Raw genomic sequence first — 25,289 nt, 5'->3', positions numbered from 1 at the left:
AACCATAATCACCACATGTTTTCAACTGAGGCTAAGGTTGACACTATCACCATGAAAAAATTCAAAAGTTCCCACAGGAATGTCATTCATTTGGAACTGAACCTATTCTTTCAAAATCCAGAGGGAAAAATAACACTTAGAAACCAATATTTAAAATAAGAAAATAGGTGACTATAATTTTAGGAAGGGAAAAGGTGTTATTGAGAATGTCAAGAATTTGGAGCTGCAATGCCCTGATTTGGGAATTATAAAATAGTGCAGCCACTGTGGAAAAGTTTAGCAGATCTTCAAAGCTGAGACAAAATGATCATGGGACCTAGCAATTCTTTCCTAGGTCACTGAACTGCATGCTTTAAAACAACTGATTTTGCACTGTAAGAATTTGACCCCAATATTGTAATAAGCAAAATGGAAGCTAAATTTGGTGGCTCCATCCCTACTGTACTCAGGACTACCATAGAACAACTATCATGAGTTTGATGCCACCCTACACTACATACCAAGTACTATGCCAGCCTAAGCTAAGCAGGACACCAAGTCTCAAAAGCTCAAAGCAAAGCAATGGAGCAGAAAAAAAAAAATGGCTCAATATTTAAAGAGCGTTTACTACTATTGTAGAGGACCCAGCTTCAGTTTCCAGCTTCCACACAGTAGCTCACACTCACAACTCCAGTCCCTAGGGCTATAATGCCCTCTTCTGGCCTCCACCGGCACTGCACATACTTATATATGGTGGATAAAAACTTAGACAGACACACATACTTATATATATATATAAATTATCTGAGAGCAACAGGACTTACTATGCAGTTAACAATGGTACTTCCAGGGCTTTTAAAGAGCTGAAGATACCAGTGATGGCCTAGCTACAAATCTCCCAATATTTCCTTCAAAAACAATAGAGTACAAGAGAAAGAAAACAATGTAAATGAGAACCACACAACAAGTTTAGCTGGAATGCTAATACTAGTAATAATAATAACTTTCAAAATAATTTTACATAAAAAGAGAAAAATTATTGAATCCCAGTTTGTCATGTCTGTTGCTCCTGCTTGGGGATGAGGAAAGGCAATGGGGAAAGTTCTGCAGGGTCCAGGAGGACAGCAAGGGACACAAGCAAAGAAGGCAAAGGGCTATCCAAATACAGCCCGAAATATCAAACCATTCAGTGTCTGAAAACACTGAAAAAGCACCCATGTCAGTAAGCCATGGATGACAGGGAAGGGACAGAAGTGTCACTGTGCTTTTAAGGAACAGTCTGACAATGTAAAGGGAAGAAGTACATTTGCCAGCAGAAGTCATAAGGATGGAAGACGCAGAAGCAAGTGAAAAAGAGTCTGTCGGCAGAGCCCAGAGCCCTTGCTACCTACGAGCATCTACAGAGCTCTGGAGTCCACTCTGCCAACAAACATCCAGCTCGGAATTTTGGAAAACATTCCAATATCATTACTTATAAGAGAAAGACTCAGAAATATCTTGTAGACAATCAGAGGCACACACAAATCTCAACAAATTCTATAAAGTTAGGGGGAAAGAAAATCAAAAGACAAAAATTCACATACATAAACGAGGGTAGATTGCCTCTGGGAAAACAACCAAGAAACCTAAGTAAAAATAATGCTTTAAGTAGAACTTAATGTGCTTAAACAAGAATTTAAGGACACAGGAAAATCTTTTTAATGGCCTTAAAACTTTAAACACAGTAACTAAAAACAAAAGTTGATAAAAAAAAATTTTTTAAGAAAGAAACTAACAAAACGTTAACAGCCAAGAGTATCACCATGTCTGTAATCTTGGTGCCTGGGAGGAAAAGGCAGGATGAGATGTGTGAGCCACTGACAAGAATGGAAAGGAAAACCAGCAAAGGGGGGAAATGGGAAGGACAGAAGAGAAGGTGTTGGCCAGCAACATCGAGAAAGGAAGGCCAGGCACACAAGCGCCATGCTGGGCAGTGGCAGCAAGGGAAGGTCCCACAGACACAGTGCTTGGCGGGCAGGAGAATCTCGTGGAACCATTAACTGCAGCCATCTTCTCAGTAAAGAAAGATTTCTCAGAGTAACAAAATGCTCAAAACACCTGTATTGTTTGCATGAGAGAATATGAATTTGTGAAAGGACCATAAACCATAAAAAAACTTCAGTGGGCTTTTGTTCACTTTTCCATTCTTTATCTAAATTCTGATCTTAAAACTCCAAGGAAACAGCAATAATCACCATGTGTATTGTCTGAAGAAGCTGCCTTCACATAGATTGCATCATTGGATCCTGGCAAAAGCCTGAAAACGGCAAAAGGGGGGCTAGAATTTCAACATCAGACTTTTGACTCCTGAGCCCATACCTGTTCTGACTGGGCACTGTTATAGTCTACTGTACTCACCTGTGGAGCTCACTACATTAGTATCGTTATACTCCTAATACTTGGAGCAACAGGTCAATGTTGAGCTATGAATAACTAAAGCCATGTCACATAAAGAACAGTACCATTCATCTGGAAGCATTGTGTGTGTGTGTGTGTGTGTGTGTGTGTGTGTGTGTGTGTGTGTGTAAAATATTGTACATATATTATTATATATAATACATATATATTAAACTTTGTAGTCTCCTTTATAACCTGCCAGCTTGTGGGAGACTGGAATATACATGTGATCAAAATTGTTCCAATCAATACCTGCTTAACACATTAGCAACCTTCACAAGCACTAAGAGAGGAAGCTCTAAGAGCAGCACCCAGCACCTGATGAGAGACAAACGTTGCAACTTCTCATCACTCCGAGGTGAGAAAGGCTCTCTAGAAGGATTGTAAGATTAGCTGCAAGACACATTTAAAAGCTACTAATGGAATCCAAATACATTTGCAACATTTCAGGACGTCAATCATACAGCGGGGCATTCAATCTGCAATTCAATATTTTTCCTCACTTACTTTGTCAGAGGACAAGCAATTTTCCCCTAAGAGTAGCAAATATCAAAGCCCCTTGGGCTTGAGAAAGGAGGACTGTACACAGCAGAGTGCTTTCCAAAAAGCACTGTTCTTTCTGAAGTCCATGGGAACCCAAAAGAGGCCAGGGGGAAAGGTCTGCTGCTGGTAGCGGCACTCAGACAACTGCCGTCTGCAGAGCTTCTCTGAACAGAGCCCTTCGGCGCTGCTGGACTCTCAGAGCTCTGTCCCATTCTCACATCTGGACAAATGTCAAGCTACAGCAAAGACGAAACTGCCCGTCTCTCACTGTGCCGCCAGCACAGTGCCTGGCTCTGTGCTACATGAGTTTACTTTCCTGAATCTGCAAATGCTTTCTTTACATTTATAACTTGAACCATCTGGAAATGGAAAGCCACGAGCATCATACTTGTTTGGGCAAATTTGAGTGATTTTTCCACGATCTGCTTGATTTAACTCACATAAAACTAAAAAGTTACAAACGTCAAAGAAAAACAGAGCTAATAAATTCTTACAAACATGAAATAATGTGTCTATTCCTTCAAAAACATAAAATAAAATGTCCACTACGTAGGATGACTCCCTATATCATATAAAGATATAAAGATCATATAAAGATAACAGTCACACTGTCATAAATCAGATATGCAGATTACCTAATATAATGAAGGGGAGTTACCGTAAGGAACCCAGGGGATCCGATCCAAGGCCTGTCTGCCTGCCTTCAGTTGTCGCTCCATTCCATTACAGCCCAGGGCTGAGAAAGGCAGGTGCTAACATAACCTGCCCTCTCCCTAGGTTCTGAAGAGAGCATAGCCAGGTGGGAGAGCAGGCACACAGATCATAAGTGGGAGGAAAACACAGTACTCCGTAATGTGAACTGGGAATAGCAGCTGAAGTTAGCTTTGGTGCCACAGAAAACAGTAAATTGGTATCATTTTTTTAGAGTATTGCTTTGCTGGATTAAATCATAATTACTTATTTATTTCAATGCAGGTCAATTCTAATAATACTAATGGAAGACTACTATAACTGCCGAAGATTCCCTTTCTAAAGCACTTCCTTGGGAATCCTTACTTTCTTTCTTTCTTTTTTTTTTAAATCATTCAAGAGTCTGTTTATTCTTTTTGTAAAAGTATTTTTATTACATATTTTCTCCAGGAAATCTTTTCAACACCAAGCCATTCATTGCTTTATAAGATTATTTTTAGATCAATATATTTTTAGAAAAATAACAAGCCAAATAAAATGACTATAAAAACAAGCAAGCTACCATATGCCCTCCCTCACCTTGTGCTTTCGTTTCCTTGTTTCACCCCTCCCGCTAAACATGCCCAGCTGCTCACTACACAGCAGGCATCCACTAAGTGCAGGTCTATAGCCTTGACCAACTGTTACTTTTGTACAATCCCCCCACGGATGAGTAGAGTGCAGCCAATGTGATGGGCATAATTAGCATTCACCAGTCTTAAATGATTTCCTATTTATGAGCACACCGAATACTACCTACCACCTTCTTTCAAGCTAGGAGTGGCCATGTAGTCAGTCTGATGAATGAACAAAACCGATGTCACTCTCTGGGATAAGTCTGTGAAAAGTTCTACCTTTAATGCCTTTCTGCCCTTCCAAAAGCCAGCACTTGATGGATTCTTTTTTTTTTTTTTTTTTTTTTTTTNTCTGTGTAGCCTGGCTGTCCTGGAACTCACTCTGTAGACCAGGCTGGCCTCGAACTCAGAAATCCACCTGCCTCTGCCTCCCAAGTGCTGGGATTAAAGACATGCGCCACCACTACCCGGCTCTATGGATTCTATAATCATGGATTACAATGAGCTGCCTAGAGAAGACACAGCAGGCTTGGCCAGGGATTTTGATGTGGCAAGCAAACCACAGACATTTTAGGTGTTCCCGTATGCTTATGTGATTGTCTGATTTTCACACACAGTCTAGCCTACACAACACTACCTTGGATCTGGAAGGTCCCTGAGTCCATGTGTTAAATTCTGGATACCAGCAGTGGTACTATTAGGAGGTGGGGCAAGCTCTAGGAGGTGCTGTTGTAGAAGGATATTAGGAAGGCAGATCACTGGAAGCACATTACCCCAAAGAGACATAGGGACCCTGGTAGACACTCATATCATATTCATGTTTTCTCTTACACCATCCGACCCCATCATAAGCTACTACCATGCAGAACCAAGCCACCATCAGCTGAAATCTCTACAACTACTGGCCAAAGAAACTTAGTTATTTATGTCAGTGATAAAAAGCTGATACAAGAGATGTATGGTACAAAACAGAAGTCCAATACATGAGAAAGACTGAATGCAGAGGCAGATAAACAGTTCATATAAACATGGAAGTATGTATACCATGTTAGTTAAGAACATGAGCTGGGAATTTCCGTGAACTGCCACTCTAAACCTTCATTGTCTGGATACACAGCCCATACCAGAGTACTTTCTTACTCTCGCTTGCTAACTTGTGTTAATCAGAACACCCACCTGAGGGGCACTGAGGTGAGCTAGCTCAGAGTAAAAGCACTCACAAGAGTCACCAACACAAAACCAGCTGGTTAAATTTCAGTATCTAAATGAGAAAATACAAGTAATAAAGCAATAGCTGAACTAGGTTGTTTTTGTTTTCACTTGTATATTATTTGTGTGTGCAGTTATACATCATGTGTGCATGCCAGGGTGTACAAGAAGAGGTTAGAGGATAACTCTGCAATGAGTTCTCACCTTCCACCTTTGAATGGGCTCAGGATGTGGAACTCAGGCTCCCAGGTTTGCAAGGCAGCCTGTTGTACCTGTTGAACTATCTCACAGATCTAGGCTGTTTTTCTAATACTGGCAATACCATTACTAAAAGGGAAGCCAAGCTAAGTTCAATATACTTGACTATATTTGATATGTAATAAAATACTAAAATCATACTACCAATGCTTAATCTCTCTTTTCTGATACAAAACTTTCTGGTTACAAAGGGTTTCTTTGTCTAATACCAAGTAGAAAATAGTTGAGTAGACTGTACTAATTCCATACCTCAGTGACCCTGTCTCCACCATTAGTAACTTGCTTATAATACGGTGAGCCTGAAAGGACTCTCCATGCAGAAAGGCCACAGCTAGAAGCTTTGGAAATGCCCAGTTCAGCAGTTTCACATCCACCAACCAGTAAAAGCCTAAAAATGACAAGAAAATAATTAATAATTACAAAGACGAACAAGATAATAAGAAAACAAAGAATACAGAAACAGCTACCTTTACATAGAAAGCTAAAATTGCTGTTGTTATACCCAGATAATTATTAGTATTTTAGAAAGAAAATGTAATGGTCTTTCTACTAGAATTTCACCTTCACTGGTAGAGAAGCAAAGGGCAAACACTTAGGCACCTATACTCATATAGAAGTTTAGAAATAAAGAAAACTGTCTTGCACCCATGGCCAAACAGTAGATGTAGCTTGGGGACTCTATGAAAGAATAAGGAAGGATTGAGAGTCCTGAAGGGGACAGAAACTCCACAGGAAAACCAACAGAGTCAACTAACCTGGATCCTTAGGACTCTTGGAATCTGAACCATCAACCTAAGAACATACACAGGCTGAACCTAGGCCTCCTGCACATATGTAGCAGATGTACAGCTTGGCCTTCATGAGGGTCCCAAACAACTGGAAAGAGGGCTATCCGAAAAGGTGTTGCCTGTAAGTGGGATATGTTCTACCTGGGCTGCCCTGTCATCAGTGGGGGAGGAAGCATTTAGCCTTGCAGAGACTTGAAGTGCCAGAGTAGTGGGAATACCGGGGGATTGGAGGAGAACCACCTGCTCAGAGGAGGTGGGAAGGGGGGAGTGAGCAGGAGGGGGCAGTGAGCAGGATATAAAGTGAATAATTTAAAAAATATAATTAAAAAAAAAGAAAAGAAAAAAAACTGACTTGAACTTGCATTTGCAGTTTGCACACACTTAATCAGCCCTAAGAAGCATTAACAACAGTTGAACAGCTTCAACCAGATACCAATACAGAAATGCCAACACCATACCTGATGCAGTGTGGCACAGCTGCAGCCCCACAAAGACATGGCAGCAGCTCAGGGGTAAGACAGGTGAACAGCAAGTGATTAATGGTTCACTTCTGTCTGCCATGCTCCATTAGCCAGCTACAGGCCAGTTACTAAGAGGGCAAGAGCTTACCAAATACTGGAAAGCAAAAGATGTTACTATGCGGCTACTGCAAAACTAGCTGGTTAATCGTGGAGTCCAGGCAGCCATTTCCTGCAAGTTATATTAGCTTCCACACATCTGGCAGGGTCTTCCATAGGAGACTTCACAATCACTTCTGCTTAAAGTGGGGGGAGGGGAAGGGCAGGTCAAGGTAGGGGCAGGAAGATGACCAGCAGGTAAAAGCACTGGCCACTGGCCATGCAAGCCTGACAACTGAGTTCAGGCCCCAGAACCCAGGGAAACGTAGGAGGAGAGAAGTGATCCACAATGTTGTCCCCTGACCTCCACACACACGCCATGGTACACATATGCACTTGCACGTGAGCACACACACAATTGAATAAGAATTAGTAAGTAAATAATAATTAAAAACTAAAAGTAAAAGCCGGGCGTGGTGGCGCACGCCTTTAATCCCAGCACTTGGGAGGCAGAGGCAGGTGGATTTCTGAGTTCGAGGTCAGCCTGGTCTACAAAGTGAGTTCCAGGACAGCCAGGGCTATAAAAAAAAACCCTGTTTCAAAAAAAAAAAAAAAAAAAAAAANCTGAGTTCGAGGTCAGCCTGGTCTACAAAGTGAGTTCCAGGACAGCCAGGGCTATACAGAGAAACCCTGTCTCAAAAAAAAAAAAAAAAAAAAAACTAAAAGTAAATTTTGATACATTGACAGGAAGATATCCATTATCAATGGGTTATTGTCAATAGCAATAGACAAGAGAAATAATAAGAAAAAGAATGCATGCACTTCTTAATGATTCAGTTAATAATAGTGATGAAAGTTTCATTGCCACTCCTAAGAGAGTGACAGACTTCCCAGCAGAGGGTTCCTGGAGCTCTGCTCACATGGTGCTGTGCCCACACCATCTACCACTGTTTCAGTGACAGGACACTGGCAAACCCTGTTCATCACCACGAAGCTTCCTCTTGTTGAGAAGAGGGTGCACTTTCATCCCATATACGACTTTTTTTTTTCTAGGCTATATTCACAGAAAACCCACAACTTGAAATATTTCAATTTTGTTTTTTAGATTTTTTTTCTTTTTAGAAAAGAAAGAACCACTTCATAAGGTTCCTTACACATGACATATCAAAAGATCAAATTATATAACCCTATTAACCACACTTACCCACTGCCCATTTTTTTTTTTTAGGCACAGTCTTATTATATATATAGGCAAGGTTGACCTCAAATTCACAATCCTCCTGCCCTGTCGCCTCACAAATGCTAGGGTTACAGGTGTATACCGCCATGCACCATGTGACATCACATGATGACCACTCAATATTTCACCTTTGAGACCAGTCTATGTCCAAGGATTGTCAAAAAGACCTGCACTGCTATGAAAAGTGACAGCTGTCTTCCAGTCCTTCCTCATACCCTCTGTGCCAGGCAGCAGAGAGAAGGAAAGCTGTCAATCAACTGCCCTCACAGAGAAATCGTCTCAGCTTTCCCAGGTGGGCCCAGGTAATCACAGGACATTAAGAGTGGAAGACGCAAGCAGAAGTAAGAGACTCAGAGTGGAGCAGTGTGGGAAATACTAGGCCAACTTTGAAGATAGGCAAGGTAACAAGCCAGGGGATCTGGGCTGTCTGGGCACACCTCCACACCAGCCCTGCTGGCAATGTGACTAGCTCACTAATGTTCATTTCAACCTCTGACCTGCTGAAGCTGAGATCAATGTGTGTGATGCCACCAACATCATGACTGTGTTAGAGCAGTCTTAGAAAATTAAAGCACACTGTGTTTCATTTCCAATACTAAAAAGCAGACATCTTATTGGACTCCATTCCAGTGCTTCTCATCCAACAACTGCTTCCTAATGTGTTTCTTAACTGAACCTGCAATAACTGGAGGAAAAGGGGGAGGAGGGAGAAATCTAAGAACTCAAAACTGAATATAAGTTCTCCAGTGTCTCAGCTAACAGCTTATCCTAGCTCAGTCCCCACTGAGGAGATCACTGGGAGAAGCCCAGCTTCAGGCCTCAGTCCTTTCTCCCGCTGCTTTTCCAGGTGGTGCTAACTAGTTTACATTGAAAGCAAACAGATTGAGAGAGTGACTCGAAGCAACCTATTTAGACTATTTCCACTCAAGGCAGCTCCTCAGAGCTAACAGACACTTCAGTGTATTCACAGGGCCAAAGATAGACGGGTCTCCAGTCACAACAGTAGCACAAGCACCTGCCTGGAGCCTTCCCTCAGTGCAAATGACTCTGTGCAGTAAATAGTTCCCCAACATTTATAGATAAAGGTTTCATTAGATCTCTAAATGTAACTACCAACTTGGAAAAATATAGATTAAAAATACTTTAAATGATAATACAGAGATATAATCAACAAAATCTAGATATTGGAGATATACAAAATAAAGCCAGGTTTCTTCAAGACACGTGCAAAATCTCTCTCCTCTCTCCTCTATCTCTCCTCTCTCTCTCCTCTCTCCCCTCCCCTCTCCTCTTCTCTCTCTCTCTCTCTCTCTCTCTCTCTCTCTCTCTCTCTCTCTCTCACACACACACACACACACACACACACCTGGGTTCTATAAGAAAACAGGTCGAGCAAGCCATGATGAGCAAGCCAGTAAGCAGCACCCCTCTATTGCATCTGCATCAGCACCTACCTCTAAGTTCCTGCCCTGCTTGAATTCCTGTCCTGACTTCCTTTTATAATAAGCAGCAATGCGGAAGTATAAGCTGAATAAACCCTTTCCTCCCAACTTGCTTTTGGTCATGGTGTTTTGTTGTAGCAATAGAAGCCTTAACTAAAACAGCTCCTCACAGGTTAGAGGACATAACGATTCTTATGAACTGGTGAGATTACATTTACAGTCTAAATGTTTACGGATGTGAGAATGTTTATGGGCATGAATCTATCACCACTATTAGTATGGCTGCATTTACAAGGTAAAGTGGGAAATATTTTTTAAATATAATAAAAGGTCATAAACTAAAACCATGAAAGCTAGGCTGGCTCAGAGCACTGGCTATTCTTTCTCAGGAACCTGGTTCAATTCCCAGTACCCACATGATAGTTCACAACTTCAGTCCAAAAGGATCCAAAACCCTCTTCTGGTCTCCATGGGCACAATATATACATGGTGCATAAACACAGATGCAGGTAAGGCACACACATATACATAAAATAAATCTTTTAAAAATTTAAATAAAATCATGAAAGCTGCCTCTTGGAGGGCTAAATATAGGAGCAAAGCAGGAACTTGCTAGTTAGGTGTGAGCATGTTCAGACTTAGCACTAAAATAGCTGTTCCAGGCCTATTACCAGTAAGCTGACAAACTGGAAATATGGTAGAAAATAATTTATAGTAATAATCTTAATTTTCTGTTTCATTAAATTCCTCCATCAAGAATACTCAGATGCAGGGCATAGGCAGAAGGTGCTAAGCTGAGGATTTAAGTTCAAAGTCAAATTTAATATCATCAGATAAAAGACAACTATATTATCATATAAAAATATCTATGTAACCTTTAATTGTAAAAAGATATATGGTTAAAGTTTTAAATATAAATAGAATTTTCTAAAGCACATGATTTGCCATGCTGATCTTTTTCCCTTACCTTGTTTTAAGTAGATTTATTTGGGTTTTTTGTTGTTGTTGTTGTTGTTGTTTTCACTGTTTGAGAACTTCATACACGACTACATCATGCTTTAAACAATTCTACCCTCACTCCTCTCCAACTCCTCCCATACCTCATCACTTTTCCCTCCCAAATTCATGTACTGCTTTTATCTAGCCAACTGAGTAAGTATAATACTGTGTGTGCCTGGGTCAAGACTACCCACTGGAAAATGGACAGCCCATTATGGCCCACTTTCATATTAATGTGACTCTCCTCCCCCCAACAGTCATCAAGAGCCAATAGCTCTTCAGCTATGGGTAGGACTTTATGAGCCCTTCCCTCATTCACTCTGGAACTGTAGCTGACTTGGTCTTGTGCAAACAGTCACAGTTGCTGGGAGAAATTCATATCTAGTACTGTTCACTGGGCCAAGAAAGCATGCTGGGGTCATAAGTCCTAGGGGAGAACTATGTTATTATTCAGCTAAATGGACAGGGTATTAAATGGATCCTAAATACTTATCTTTACACCTATATATTAGTACAGCTCTTGATCTTCATTGGTGAAGCTAAGAATGAAGACAGATTCACAACTGAAAATAAGAGACTCTAGAGTGTTCAGTCTTAAGTGGAACATCTGTATCATACCCCTCTCCCCAAGGCTCAAGGATTATCAAGGGAAAGGAAGCAGAAAGACTGGAAGAAGTAGAGAAGGATGCTACAAGCAATGATCTCCAGGCACAGCAGGGCCCCTGCACTCAAAACCAAAACTACATTTCCTTTACAGAACCAAAAGGGAGGGAAAGAAGTTCTGTCTTAATAATCTTCAATACGGAATTCTGTGGGAATTAGTAGGAACTATCACGGTTTGGGGAGTTGGTACATGAAGCTGAAACACCTTTGCAGAAAAGCATGTGGCCTATAGGCATGTCTTTTTCATGAATATTGCACACAAAGTCCTCAGTAAGCAAGTGAAGAACTATCAGCCAAGGCCATTTTTAACTCTCTTGACATCGATGAGTACCTGAACTCTCCCAACTTACAGTTAATGAATATGATGTACATGGCCTGCTTAGCAGGCGCCCATTCCTGTCTGTCTACAGCCTTTGATGCATACTCTTACATAGAAATGCGCATGGACCCAATCCATCGTAGATGATATTATTAGTAACCACTAGGAACCAGTGACTACTGCAGCACCAACCCTTGGCTGCAACCTTAGAGCTAGGTACAAAACAGCATCACAGAGACATAACATGCATGGAGGAAGACGTCAGCAAGGGCTTCAAGGAAGTAGCCTTTGAAAAGCTCGCAGACAGGCAAGAGTGTTAAGTTACAGCACTCGAGCCACAGGAGCATGCTGCACAAGAGCACAGCTGAGGCTGTAACAGTGTGTAGAAACTGAAGAGATGCAGTGAGTACCCACAGCCTCTAAAAGCAAGCAAGAAACAGGAGAAGAAGAAGTGCATGTGGCTGTCAGCATCACAAATATTTAATCATGCTCAGTTTCTTAAGCACTTTGCACAAGTCACTACGACGTGCAACCATCAATCGTCATGACTCCAGCACTGAGGTGGAGCCATTTAGGTGGTGTCTGCTTCATCTTTTATTCTTTACATACAACCTTTACTCAGAGTGTTTCTCTCAGAAACATCTGTCTAGGTGGTATGTGCAAGGAACTTTAGCTGCACAAAGATAACACAGACTCTGTCCTTGGCTTAACCTCTCAGCTTCAGATCTCCTGTCTGAACAAGGAGGAGTTTAACCAATGGAGGATGAAAACTGTTCCAGCTTGGACACTCGAACTCTGAAACTAAAAGCAGGAACACGAGTGCCAGAAAATAAAGCTGGGTACTACATTCACTTGAGCTAGAATAGAGCAAATGAGGCAGTCACTGCTGCCTGAGAAAAGGACAGGCAGGCAATACAAGCCCCTCACACCAAGACCTTATGTAATGCTGATCAAAGTGAGAGTCACACTGAAAATGCATTTCAAGGACTAGAAATGGTTTATTAAGTGTCTTAAATAGAGTAAATGTTGGAAGAGTCTGCCATCTACTGGTACGAAATCCCTTCCAGCTCACAAAACAGAAAGAATTGGAAATCACAGAAACCCACCTGGGCTAACCCAATCAGCACTCAGAAAGCATAGCTCTTCAGCTTTCAGCGGTCCATTACCTCACAGTATTCCCTATTTCCCTAAAGACCTTGTTCTCCTCTGTCTCCAGAGCCTCCCAGAACACCCATGGCCCCAATTACAGGGTGTGGATGACAGCCTCGACCTAACTATTCTTCAGCAACACAGTTCACCCTAGCTGCCAACCATACACTTAAAGGCAACCTGATGGCCCAGCTATTAGTCTCTGTAAATGTCTCAAGTTTCACTTAAAAGCAAGCTTACTTCCAGAACAGTATGTTTTCAATTATCCAAATACTTGTCATCTTCCTCTGCACAGTTATGACTTGCATTATTAATCAATCAGATACTTCCCACTGAATGTGTAAACCATGAGTGTTAAAGTATTCAAATGAAGGCCAAAGGGCCTCTTGTTCTTTCTCGATTACTCAATTATTTATACAATAGTGCTATGGCTTGGGTGTAACTCAAGGCTCTGGCTCCATGTGTTGAAGTCTGATGCCCACTGTAAAATACTAAGAATATACAAAACTCTTAACTCTAACTCTAGTGCTAAGAGATGGAAGCTTTTATATGTACTAGGTAAAACAATTAGGAGGAACCTCCATGATTAAAACTTCGTGATAGATATGCTAAATGGGAGCTGGGAGCTCTCTTCCCTCCATTGCCCCCACCCCTCCTCTTTCCTGCTCTCTTTCCATGGGATTATCTGAAAGGCCACAGGATTCTCTGCCAGCATGAAGACTATTCTCCAGATAATGCTCACAGACCTTAGACCTTCAGAACTGTAAGCCAAAATAAACCTTTTTCCAAAATAAATAAATAAATAAATAAGTAATAAAACATGCCTCCAGTATCTCCTGATAGCAAGAACAGACTAACAAAAACAGCTTCATTGCAGCGTGACATACATCGTGACATAAGGGATCTTGAGGAGTAACAGGCAGAAAACCACATTTAATAGCAACTGCATCACATTACCCATTTAATGAGATCACTGAGTTGCACTGAAATTGTTGGCCAGTGTCATCAAGAATTGTAAGCATGAATATCTTTTCAAAAGGACATTTTCTTCCCACAAAAGAGGAGGAATTTTCTCTGTCTTTCAACATTGTTGAGAAATAGTCTAAAGAAGTTAATACTAAACAGTAATTGTGTAGTTATCAAAGACATGATGGAAATTCAAGGTGGAATAAATTAAATTTTGCTTATCAATATTTACAATTAAATTAACAACAAAGACTAAAAAAACTATGCCCTATAAAAACTAGTCAGTGTCATTTAAATGTAGGCACATCTTGTATCAAGTCCTATTAAACATTAGTGTTGGTGAGCATATGATCATCGAGACTGGCTAGACACTCCTCAAGCGCAGGGAGCGCTCTAGCTCTCCTCTAGCAAGCATTCCACCCACCTTGTAATAAATGTGCAATGTCAGAGCTGGAGAGATGCTCACTGGTTTAGAGCACTTGCTGCTCATGCAGAGGTCCTGAGTTCAAATCCCAGCACCCATATAGTGGCTCATAACCATGTGTAACTCAAGTTCCATGTAATCTCACACTGACCTCTGAGGGACTAGGCACACTCATGGTACACATACACACATTCATAGAAAATATTCTTATATATAAAATAAATGCATCTTTAAAAACAATTTTAAATTCAGTGTTGATTCCTCAGAATGTAGATGAGTTAAGGGACTCCTTTAGCCAGAACCACAGTACAAACAAAAATAAAACCAGCAGACCAAAGAAAAGGAAGACACTGGTGGCACGCTGGGTAGAGGAAGCAGGGGGTAGGGCAGATTATGACCTAGTCTGAGGGTTTAAGGAGGGCTGACTGAGGTATGGAGGGGAATAACCAAGCATGTCCACACAGCATATTCCCAAGCTGCCCAATTAACTTCTGTCTCATGTTATTCACACTATTCACCACCTCAATTTCTCTTCTTGAACAAAGCTTGCAGCATGAGACAACACAATGAATTTCATAAAAACCATGAGTTTGTGTGTTATCAATTTATACCAACTCTACTATGGCTGATTTATTGTGTACTTATAACATCCTTGTAAATGATGAATGTCGCATGTTCATATTCTAGAGAAACAGAAAATAAACAAAAGCTTGATAAATATTTTACCTTCTTTCATTTAAAAAAGACCACACAGTAAAAATATAAACTGCAAAGCAAATGTTTTATCATTCCCAGTGGGATATTTGCATTCATCCCTGCATGACAGCAATTCTCAACAAGAAACAGAAGTGCCATCTATCTCCAAACTGATGCTATCAAGTTACATGACTGTAAAATCAACAGGAGCTCCTCCCTAAGTTTAGAAAACACCTTTCTACAACTCATTAAATAGACCTTTCCTGCTATGAAACATACTGTAGGGTGCTTAGATTCTCACAGGCTGGAATTACAGGCATGCACTGCCATTCCTGAGTTGGTAATTAACAAGAATCTTTAGCTAACCAGAGAGTACACTTTAAAGGAACACATGTCACATGTATTGCCTACAAAGCTCTACATGACTCAACACTCAGCATTCTCCTTTTGACCTAAGGTAACTAATATACTTGTCATCTGGCTTCTTCCAAAGCAGCCTCCCTGCTATTCCTAGACAACACCAAGGACATTTCCAACTCAGAGCTAGCTCTTCTGCCTGTAAGAGCCCTAATATACTGATATCCAAAAACAACTAGCCTAACCTTCTTGCCTGTCTTTAACCTCGACATTTTTTAAATGTGTGTGTGTGTGTGTGTGTGTGTGTGTGTGTGTGTGTGTGTGTGTGTGTGTGCTGTTCAACATCATTAGTAGCCAAAGAAATGCAAACTAAAACTAAAATAGGATTTTTGTTGTTTGGTTATTCAGTTTTTGCACTGTAAAAAGAGGAGCCCAGGACACACACATGTACCCCTGAGCTACATCTGTTCATCCCTGAGATATTCTCTCACAACAGACATTCAATCTGACACTAATCCCACTATTTTGTGGCTCTCCACAAACTGACCTTAAGGCTCTATTACTGAAGACAACACATACACAATTCACTGAACATGGAGCTGGTGCCAACCTAGAGCTTCTTTCTCCCTTTGGACTGGAGTTGTTGGTGCTGGAGGGTACTTTGCACACTAACAAAGGAGAAAGGCAAACATCAACTCAGCTACAAATCCTTTGCTCTGAGAGAATGACCTACCTGCACAATACACTGGCCCAATAGGAGCACAACGCTTCTGGGAGAAACCAACCAGTATGGGATTGAATTTAAGGTCCATCCATCTGGATAGACTCCATCTCCAACACTGTGCAAGCAACCAAGAACCTGAGACTAGACATCCCAGGGAGCTAGGGTAAAACCTAAGGCTATTGCTCTACTAAAAGACATAGCAATACACTGTGTGACTCCTCGGAACACTCTGCTATGCTCGTCCATCAGTGCCTTGCTCAGCCATCTTCGGAGAACTTTTTTTCCTGCAGCAGATGGGAACAAATGCAGAGGCAGGGAGAGACCTTGGAACACTCAGCCGTAAATGTGATGCTTTCATCAAATTCCTCCCATCAAGAGTCAGGGAACTCTTTGGAAGATGAGGCAGAACGAGTGTTAGAGTCAGAGGGCATGGAGGACACCAAGGAAACAAGGCCTCTAAATCAACATAATCAATGAATGTAGAAGCTCACACACAGAGACTGAAGCAGCAAGCACACGGTCTACATATGTCTACACCAGATGGGGTCCTAGAGCTGAAAGAAGTAGACGCGTGCCCACATCCCCAATCCAGAAACAATCTCCAACTGATAACCACTTGCAAATGGGAAAATAAGTTTCTCCAAAGGAGTCTTGCTGTAAAAGTAAACGATTCTTGAGGGTAGGCCTCATGTCAAGCAGTTGGCTACACAAAACAAATTCAACAATGCTGGAGACTCTGTATCAGAATGTTATCAGGGAATTGTTTTTAACCTTACAGGTCCTTTGGGTATATATTATGACTTCTAGTTTTGCATCTTTATGGAACTCCTGTGTGTGCAAACATGTGTGTGTGTATGTTTGTGTGTGTGTATGTGTGTATATATATATATATATATATATATATATATATATATGTTTCTTGTGCTTTTATTTGGCTCTTTCTCTTGCTTTCTTGTTTTGTCATATTCCAATTTTTTGTTGTTGCTTTATCATTATAATTTGTTGTTGTTGTTGCATTATTATTATTATTATCATTATTATTTTTATTATTATTTAGATGCCTGTTAGTTTTCTAAGGAAGAAACACAGAGAATGAATCCAGATGAAAGGGAGATGGGGAGAAACTGAGGGAAACAGAGAGGCGGAAATTGATATCACAATGTATAATATGAAAAAACTGTATTTTCAATAAAAGGAAAAAAAGCATAGCAACAACTAAAAAAATGTAGAATGGTAGAAAAGCTTATATGATGGTAAATTGGTAGCACTACCATGAAAAATGTTTGGCACTATCTAATAAACTTGAAGATATATATTCCTAACAATTCAGTCAGTCAAACCCTGGCTCTGCATCCTACAGATATTCATAAACATATGTGCCAAAGAAAAAACATAACAATTGGTAATACAATATGATTTTTACAACTTTTAAAACACCCTGAAAAAATCAAATTTTCAGTTCTAGATTAAATGTGTTGCACACTACTGATAAAATGAAATATCCTACTAGTAGTTAAGAAATAAATGAACTAAAAGAGCAGTGTAAATCAAACATCAAGTCAGAAAGCAAGATTTATACCCTCTGTGTAATTCCATTCACATAAAACAAAACAGCACAGCTAAATACAAGGAATCGGTCATACTGAGGAGGAAAGGGAACAATATTCATAGTGAAAGGCAGTGTTTTCTCTTAATCAAGACAATGGGATCAGGAACACGGGTGTGTGTGTGTGTGTGTGTGTGTGTGTGTGTGTGTGTGCATGCGTGTATCTGTGTCTGTGTCTGTGTGTCGATGTATGTATCTGTATGTATATCTGTGAGTATCTGTGTGTCTGTGTGTATGTGTCTGTGTCTATGTGTCTAGTTATCTCTGTGTGTGTCTGGGTGTCTTTGTGTATGACCGGGTGTGCCTGTGTGTGTGTATGTGTGTGTGTGTGTGCATCTCTGTGTGTGTCTGTGTCCATGTATGTATCTGTGTGTATATCTCTGAGTATCTGTGTGTCTGTGTGTGTGTATCTGTGTATCTCCATATGTATCTCTGTATCTGTATGTCCATGACCATATGTATTCAAGTTCAACTACCATATAAAAATATCTTAAAATTCTGAGCAAAAAGGTATAGACTTGTACATGAATGGCATATAAAACTTGTCCACGCCGGGTGTGGTGGCGCACGCCTTTAATCCCAGCACTCGGGAGGCAGAGGCAGGCGGATTTCTGAGTGCCAGGACAGCCAGGGCTACACAGAGAAACCCTGTCTCGAAAAAAAAAAAAAAAAAAAAAAAAAAAAAACTTGTCCACATTCTTAGTCAGAGACTCAAGAATAATGACAGAGAGTTTAAGACTCACCAGGAAACCTACACCCAATTAAAAATTCAAAACTCATGTGACATTCATCTGACAAAAAATATGACACTCCTCCCATTTAAAGAACTAGACTTGGCCAACTTACAAAATATATGCAAAAAGCAGAAAAGATATGAAGAACAGAGAGAAGGTATTGAGAGGAGCTGTGTAAATAATAAGCAATCGGCCTGCCTCTGAAGGCCTTTTCATCTAAAGGCATTGCATGCATGGTCCTTCAGCCCTCCAAACAACACTGACGTATCATGGACACATAAGAAAAAGGTCCAAAGGGCCAATCGGACAGGACAAATTTCCCAAAGACATTTCTCATGTCTTATCTCCTTCAAAGAAGTTCACCAAGCTAGACCAGAGGCAGAGGATCAGCATGTGAGTACAACATGATAAATATTAGACATAATTTTACACAGGAGGACAGAATGATGAAGCCAAGACTCCTATATGCACCTAATAATCCAATAAAGACGAGAACAACTGCTTACCTATGACCGGGGTGGTAAACAGCAGTATTTATTCCATGCGGATAATGACCACTAAAGCTGAAACTGTGACTCTCTTGGTAGCTCTGATTTGTTCCAACACTACATTAAAGAAAGCACAACAGAAAGAAGTACCATTAAACCACCATGGACACCAGTAGATACTATAGCAGCTACACTTTAAAGACAACACTCTAAACACTATTGAGGATATACATATATAAAAAAATACATGACAGTGTGGATATAACTGATACAATCATACTGTTCAAGAGTCTGTAGTTTCATATAAAAATAAACTACATCATCCTATGGCCAAGCAATTCCAATGGAATATAATGACCCAGGAGGTATTGAAGAGTGGAAAATTCCTGGCAACCCGTTAAGGTCATAAACACTTGAGTCATAAGCATCTGGTCCCCAGGCCTCCGCCACTCCCGGAACATACCTTACCTTTCCTGGAACAATCATAATNTTCCAACGACCTCTGTAGAATGTCTCAACGCCCCAGAAGCATTGCCTAAGGTAGCACATGATCTATGATCTAATTGTTGAAAAAATTTATGATTTCCCCTCCCTCCCCCTGGTTTGTGGTTTTTTTTTTCTTTAAAAGCTCTGTAAAACTTCAGGCCNGGGTCGAAACTCCTCTACTCCTGCCTGGAGCATGAGTCTCGACCCCAGCATGCTGGCCTGAGCTCTCGTCCTGTCTCGTTCTGTCTCGCTTTCAATAAAATTCCTCGTGTGATCACAAGATCCGGTCTCAGTGTCCTACTGGGTGCGCGACGGTCCCGAGACTTGAGTGAGGGTCTCCCTACGGGGGTCTTTCAGTATAAGAATGTTTATCCATAAAGACTTATGTAAGAATGGCCATAGTACAATCTGTGTAATGGTCACAAATGATCCAGTTTGCATACAGGTCTATATAAACAAATTAATAAACAAACCATTATATATCTGTGTATCAACGTGTAAATACATTTTATGCAATTTATGAAAGATGAATCATGAATCAGTGGTAAGATGGAATAAAGTAATGGTATGCAAAAAAACTGATACATTTCAAAATAGGCTAAATCAATGAAATACATTTAGCAAAAGACTGTATGCCACATGATTCTATTGATGTGAACTATTTCAATAAGAAAAACTCATTTATGATTAAAAATAAAAACTTTTAAAAATGGTAGTTGTCATGGGTTAGATGTGCGCAGAGGGAGGAGGACGCTCTCTAGCAATAGTGGTGATGTTCTATTTCTTGACAGAGGTCTGAATGGTACAAACCAAGGCACCTATCAAACTCATAGGGAGCTACAAATAAGACCTGTGAATCCTACGATATGCGTATATCATCTCAGAAAAAAACTATGACCAAATAATGAACACAATAATATGTATTCAAAGGGATTTGATGTTTTGTACACACTATGAAATACAAGATACAACTGATTAATAGCTGGCTGGAGGGATGAATAGATGACTAGAAATATGACATATGAAATATAATGACCTTCTAGTCAGAGAATTCAAACACAAATGTATGAGTATTCACTACACAACTCTTTCAACATGCCTAATATACTTGTAATTACTCATAAATGATAAAAAAATAATAATAATCAGTATCTGACACTAAATCAGAAAAACAAACATTACATCAAAATGCAATCCAATGAATTTTTACCTGACAAGGTAACTTCTAAGTTCTCCTCGGTAATTGATGACCAAGAGCTCTGCAGACCACTGTGCACTTGCTTTGTATTCTAAAAATACCAACCCAGCAATGGCGTAGCTTAAGTCCCCAGCAAAGACAGATGCCTGAAAACAGGAGAAAATGAAGTCATTATAGAGACAGCAGATAAATTAGCACATGCTTAACTGATCAATATCCCAGATCCTGGCTCTGACACCAAGTTTAGACCAGGCTCCTAACTGCTCACTTTCCTATTCAAATTCTCTATAAAATAAAGAGGAAAAGAGGAAAGCAAGCAATGTCACCATTCTGCCTCTTTCAAATACTAATCTCCACTGCCCAGCCTATGCTAACAGGACTTCAGGCACTTTCCATGTGCCCACTCGGCAACGTAAAGGGAGAAGCACAGCACTCGGTGTCAGCCTTTCCATCAAGCAACTGTGCATGCAACCACGCAGATGGAAATCCCCATGGCTAAGCACCTCTGCAGGGACACATAACAATATTTCACCAAGAATGTGGCCAGAATCCTCTATCTTGGCGCGAAGACTATTTTAGAAGGTAAAGCCAAATGAGAGTCACCAGATGGCAAGGTTCTCCAGTCTCTCCTTACTTAAAAATGAGGCACAAATTTCTTTCAGTGATAGTGTCCCGCTGTAGCAGGCAGAGGAAAAAGAGGCACAGTCTGTGAGCCTCTGAAGATCAGTCTGTGCTTTATATGTTGCCACGTCACTTTCCCACAGTGAACAGCAGCCCATCCACGTCCCTGTGTGTCACTCCTCCCATCTGTGTAGTCCTCCCATCTGTGTTGTCACTTCTCCCATCTGCAAGCCTCTGGGCAAACAGTGCATAACCCCCTGGCCCAGGCTGCTTCCTTGGGTTTCCCTTTTCTATAAAGCTCCATGAATGCAAAACTCAGTGTCAACTACTATTGTCTGCCTTTTATTAATCTATCTCTTGTCAAATTAATTTACAGGGCCACAGAAATTGAAAAACAGAGAGAGAAAGGAGGCTTTTCTCCAACATTCTAAATAGATCTTCGTGATATGGAATTATTCAATAAATATCCAATCCAAGCCTAATCCAAACTAAGAGAGTCTACAAATAAGAAAATATCAAAACACATGCTAAATTTCACACTTCGTACCAAGGCAAAACTCCAAAACATCTCATAACATTTAATAATGATTACAAGTTTAAATGATCATGTGATGGATATACTATAATTAAATAAAATACATCACCCATAAATTTCACCTGTTCCTCACTACATCTACTTGGAGATGTAAAATTACACTTAACCATATAGATAGCTCTCATGATAGCCCTACTGGACAGCACCAGCCTATTAAACAGTAATTTGAGCCTTAGCTTCTACAGTATGAGGCATTCTTTCCGATGTTTCCTCTTGTTACGTCTTAGGAAAATCATTTTCCATATCATTGACTTTCAACATTAACTTCTTAGATTGGTCCCATTAGTTTTCCTCTGTTCTCCCTTTTAGTTCCTGTCCTACGTCCAGTTTCTTTGTAAGTGGTTTCTGCTGCAATGGCCCACTGATTTCTTCTCTCAGTATAACCGAGCAACAACCCATCCTATGAGTAAAGAAAAATGGAGATGTCCTCAATGTAATTATGGGGGCCAGAAGACAGAGGAATAGCAGTAGAAGGCAGAACATGAAACCAACACACAGTTCATGCGAAAACCCTGATTTAAATTCCATCAGGACCAACCACAGGCCCATGTGTCACGTTACTTGACTGTTTAGCCAGTCAGTCTATAAGCAATGACTGCTTCTCCTTGCAGATGGTCCGTCCTCACATCCTAAGCTTCCCTACTTCCTGCCCTCCCACCCAGCCATCCCAGAGCAGTGCAGACCCACCATAAGCAGTGCTTCCCTTCTGCTTAGTCCACAAGAGCTCCTCACTCCAATCCAGGAGACAGTTTCTAGCTGGTACCTAGCCTTGCTCCAACATACGGGAGAGATTCTGCCAGGTCCTGATCCTTTGTTTTTCTGGCTAGTCTCTACTATGACTCAGTAAATACTTTTGTTTCAGACTTGCTTGATCTTAAGAGTTTACTAATTTCAACTCATTCCTTGTTACAAAGTAGATTACACTTACATAGTGCACTCCAAATACAAATAAATACATACACACATACATACATACATACATACATACATGCATACATACATACATACTATAGAACTACAATTACCTAACTAGATGTCAAATACTAAGAACATGGTTTATTGACAGGACCCTGATATAGCCGTCTCTTGTGAGGCTATGCCAATGCCTGGCAAACACAGAAGTGGATGCTCACAGTCATCTATAAGATGGAACACAGGGCCCCCAATGGAGGAGCTAGAGAAAGTACCCAAGGAGCTGAAGGGTTCTGCAACCCTATACGTGAAACAACAATATAAACTAACCAGTACCCCCTGGAGCTCGTGTCTCTAGCTGCATACGTAGCAGAGGATGGCCTAGTCGGCCATCACTGGGAGGAGAGGCCCTTGGTCTTGAAAGATTGTATGCCCCAGTACAGGGAAATGCCAGGGCCAGGAAGCAAGAATGGGTGGGTTGGGGAGCAGGGTGGAGGGAGGATATAGGGGACTTTTGGGATAGCATTTGAAATGTAAATGAAGAAAGTATCTAATAAAAAGAAGAACATAGCTTATTATTCTCATTTATACTTATATTTCACCTCTCTTCACACTCATCCGTTGCAACATTATACATAGCACGCACGCACGTGTGCACACACACACACACACACACACAGAAATTCATTATTTAAAGTCCGCACATACCGGGGCAATGACAAAGAGCTCGCTGCCCATAAGATCAAACACCCTTACAGTCCCTGTGCTCTCGGCATAGGCCAGCAGTGTGCAGTCATAACTCCATGCTACCCGTCTCCACTGGGGCTTTGGGTCTTTTGGAACTATAACAAAAAGAAGAGAGGTATTTTAAACAATATATAATAAAGACACTAACAGTTTGAATGACTACAACTAACATAAATATGCAGTAAGTACCTCATCTCCTAAAGCGACCTAATGCTTCAGTGAATACAATAGCTCCTAGAAACCTTCTTCAAGACATAAACCATGGCCAACTCTGGCTCCATAACTTCATAAAGAAAGCAGATAACTGCTGTTAGAGCACCCATGGGTGCTGCACATGCCCTAGACTAGCAAGAGCTCAGGGATAAGTTACTCAAAATACTTATGAAGTGAAGAATAAGCAAAAGCCCAGAACTCAAATTGTGAGTTGCCATTTTGGGGTTGCAAATCTAACTATGGGAATCAAGAGAAAGTTGACAATGATAAAAATATTTTGAACACACAATGACCAAAAATTGATTCAAAATCAAACACATACTGAATCTGAGGTGCCCCTGGCAGCGTTCACCCACACTCTGCTACCTGGCTGAAACATAGGCTCTGAGCATACAACACATGCACTTTACATATATACGACATATGACACCATACAACAGCAGGGATGACTGACTGAAATCCACCTCAGACTCAAAACGACTGTCTGTGGTAAACCACAATCTCTTTGTTATACATACAAATTTTTCTACTCTTATAGAAATATAATTTTATTTACAGAAAACAAAGACCTTTAGCATTTCCCCACCATCCTTCCTCAGCATATATCAAATATTTGGATCTTAGTGTGTTAGAATGTTTGGTTTTAAAATTGCTATTTGAGTTGATAGCTTAAAAAATTCTTCAAAGAATTTTAGTTTAGACTTAGGACACAACTTCCCACAATTTCTAAATGGTCGTAAGCATCCTTCGGCCACTGTATACTATGTACTTATGTGAAGCACAATCTCGCAGTGATGACTACAAAGTCAAACTATCGGTCAAACTCTGCAAAGCACTAAAGATGCGTGGCATCCTGGAGTAGCACATAGGCAAGTACATCTATCTCGGGAGTGGGAAGGTTTGCTTTCATCTTCAATATAAAGGAAACATAGACATCTTCATATATTTATTGATAATAAATCAATGAGCATTTTATTTTTAGACCTAGTATGTATACCTATATTCCTGGGTTCACGTAAAATTTTCTCAGACAAACAGGAATTACAAATAGAAAAAGTTTAAGTAACATCAGCCTACAGAGTTGGTAAAATAGTAATTATTCCAATCTACTGAGTTCAGCTCCTCTAAAAATGCAAAATACTACAAGTAAAACTAAAATCCTTTATGTACTGATAGTATATATTCCATGGATATACAACCTAAGAAGTGAAAGAGGGAAATATATTGAGGTAGATGAATCAAGAGCTATTCCTAATCATATTTTAAGATTTTGATAATAAATACCTTAATAATTCTAATAAAACCATATGCAAATCAATTTTAAAATTACAAATAAAACTTCCATATAACCCAGAAATGATTTCCAAAGCATATGAGAACAGCATGTGTAAGAGACACCTATGTACCTGGATTTGTTATGCTATTATTTACAACAAGAAACAGAACGTGTGTTAATCAACTGATCCTACCCCCCCCCTTTTTGGGGTTTTTTGTTTTGGTTTGTTGTTTTGTTTTTTTGGGTTTTTTTTTGTTTTTTTTTTTTTTTGAGTCAGGGTTTCTCTGTATAGTTCTGGCTGTCCTGGAACTCACTTTGTAGACCAGGCTGGCCTCGAACTCAGAAATCCGCCTGCCTCTG

At 40.3% G+C, this 25,289-nt stretch overlaps 1 protein-coding gene across 4 annotated transcripts in view; it reads right to left on the bottom strand.

Annotated features, from left to right (window-relative positions):
• The window catches only part of Nbas (neuroblastoma amplified sequence), a 295,155-nt gene that overhangs the window by 255,339 nt on the left and 14,527 nt on the right, over nucleotides 1–25,289 (bottom strand). For all 4 annotated transcript variants that reach the window (XM_021178926.1, XM_029484416.1, XM_021178925.2 and 1 more), the window contains exons 7-10: nucleotides 23,402–23,535; nucleotides 20,578–20,711; nucleotides 18,900–18,998; nucleotides 5,979–6,117 (exon numbers count right to left, since the gene is read on the bottom strand). In XM_021178926.1, coding sequence (XP_021034585.1) covers nucleotides 5,979–6,117; nucleotides 18,900–18,998; nucleotides 20,578–20,711; nucleotides 23,402–23,535 — 506 coding nt within the window. The remainder of the gene's footprint in view (nucleotides 1–5,978; nucleotides 6,118–18,899; nucleotides 18,999–20,577; nucleotides 20,712–23,401; nucleotides 23,536–25,289) is intronic.

This window comes from Mus caroli, chromosome 12, assembly GCF_900094665.2.
Source record: "Mus caroli chromosome 12, CAROLI_EIJ_v1.1, whole genome shotgun sequence".
Taxonomy (NCBI): Eukaryota; Metazoa; Chordata; class Mammalia; order Rodentia; family Muridae; genus Mus; species Mus caroli.
This window is presented reverse-complemented; position numbering and strand designations above follow the sequence as displayed.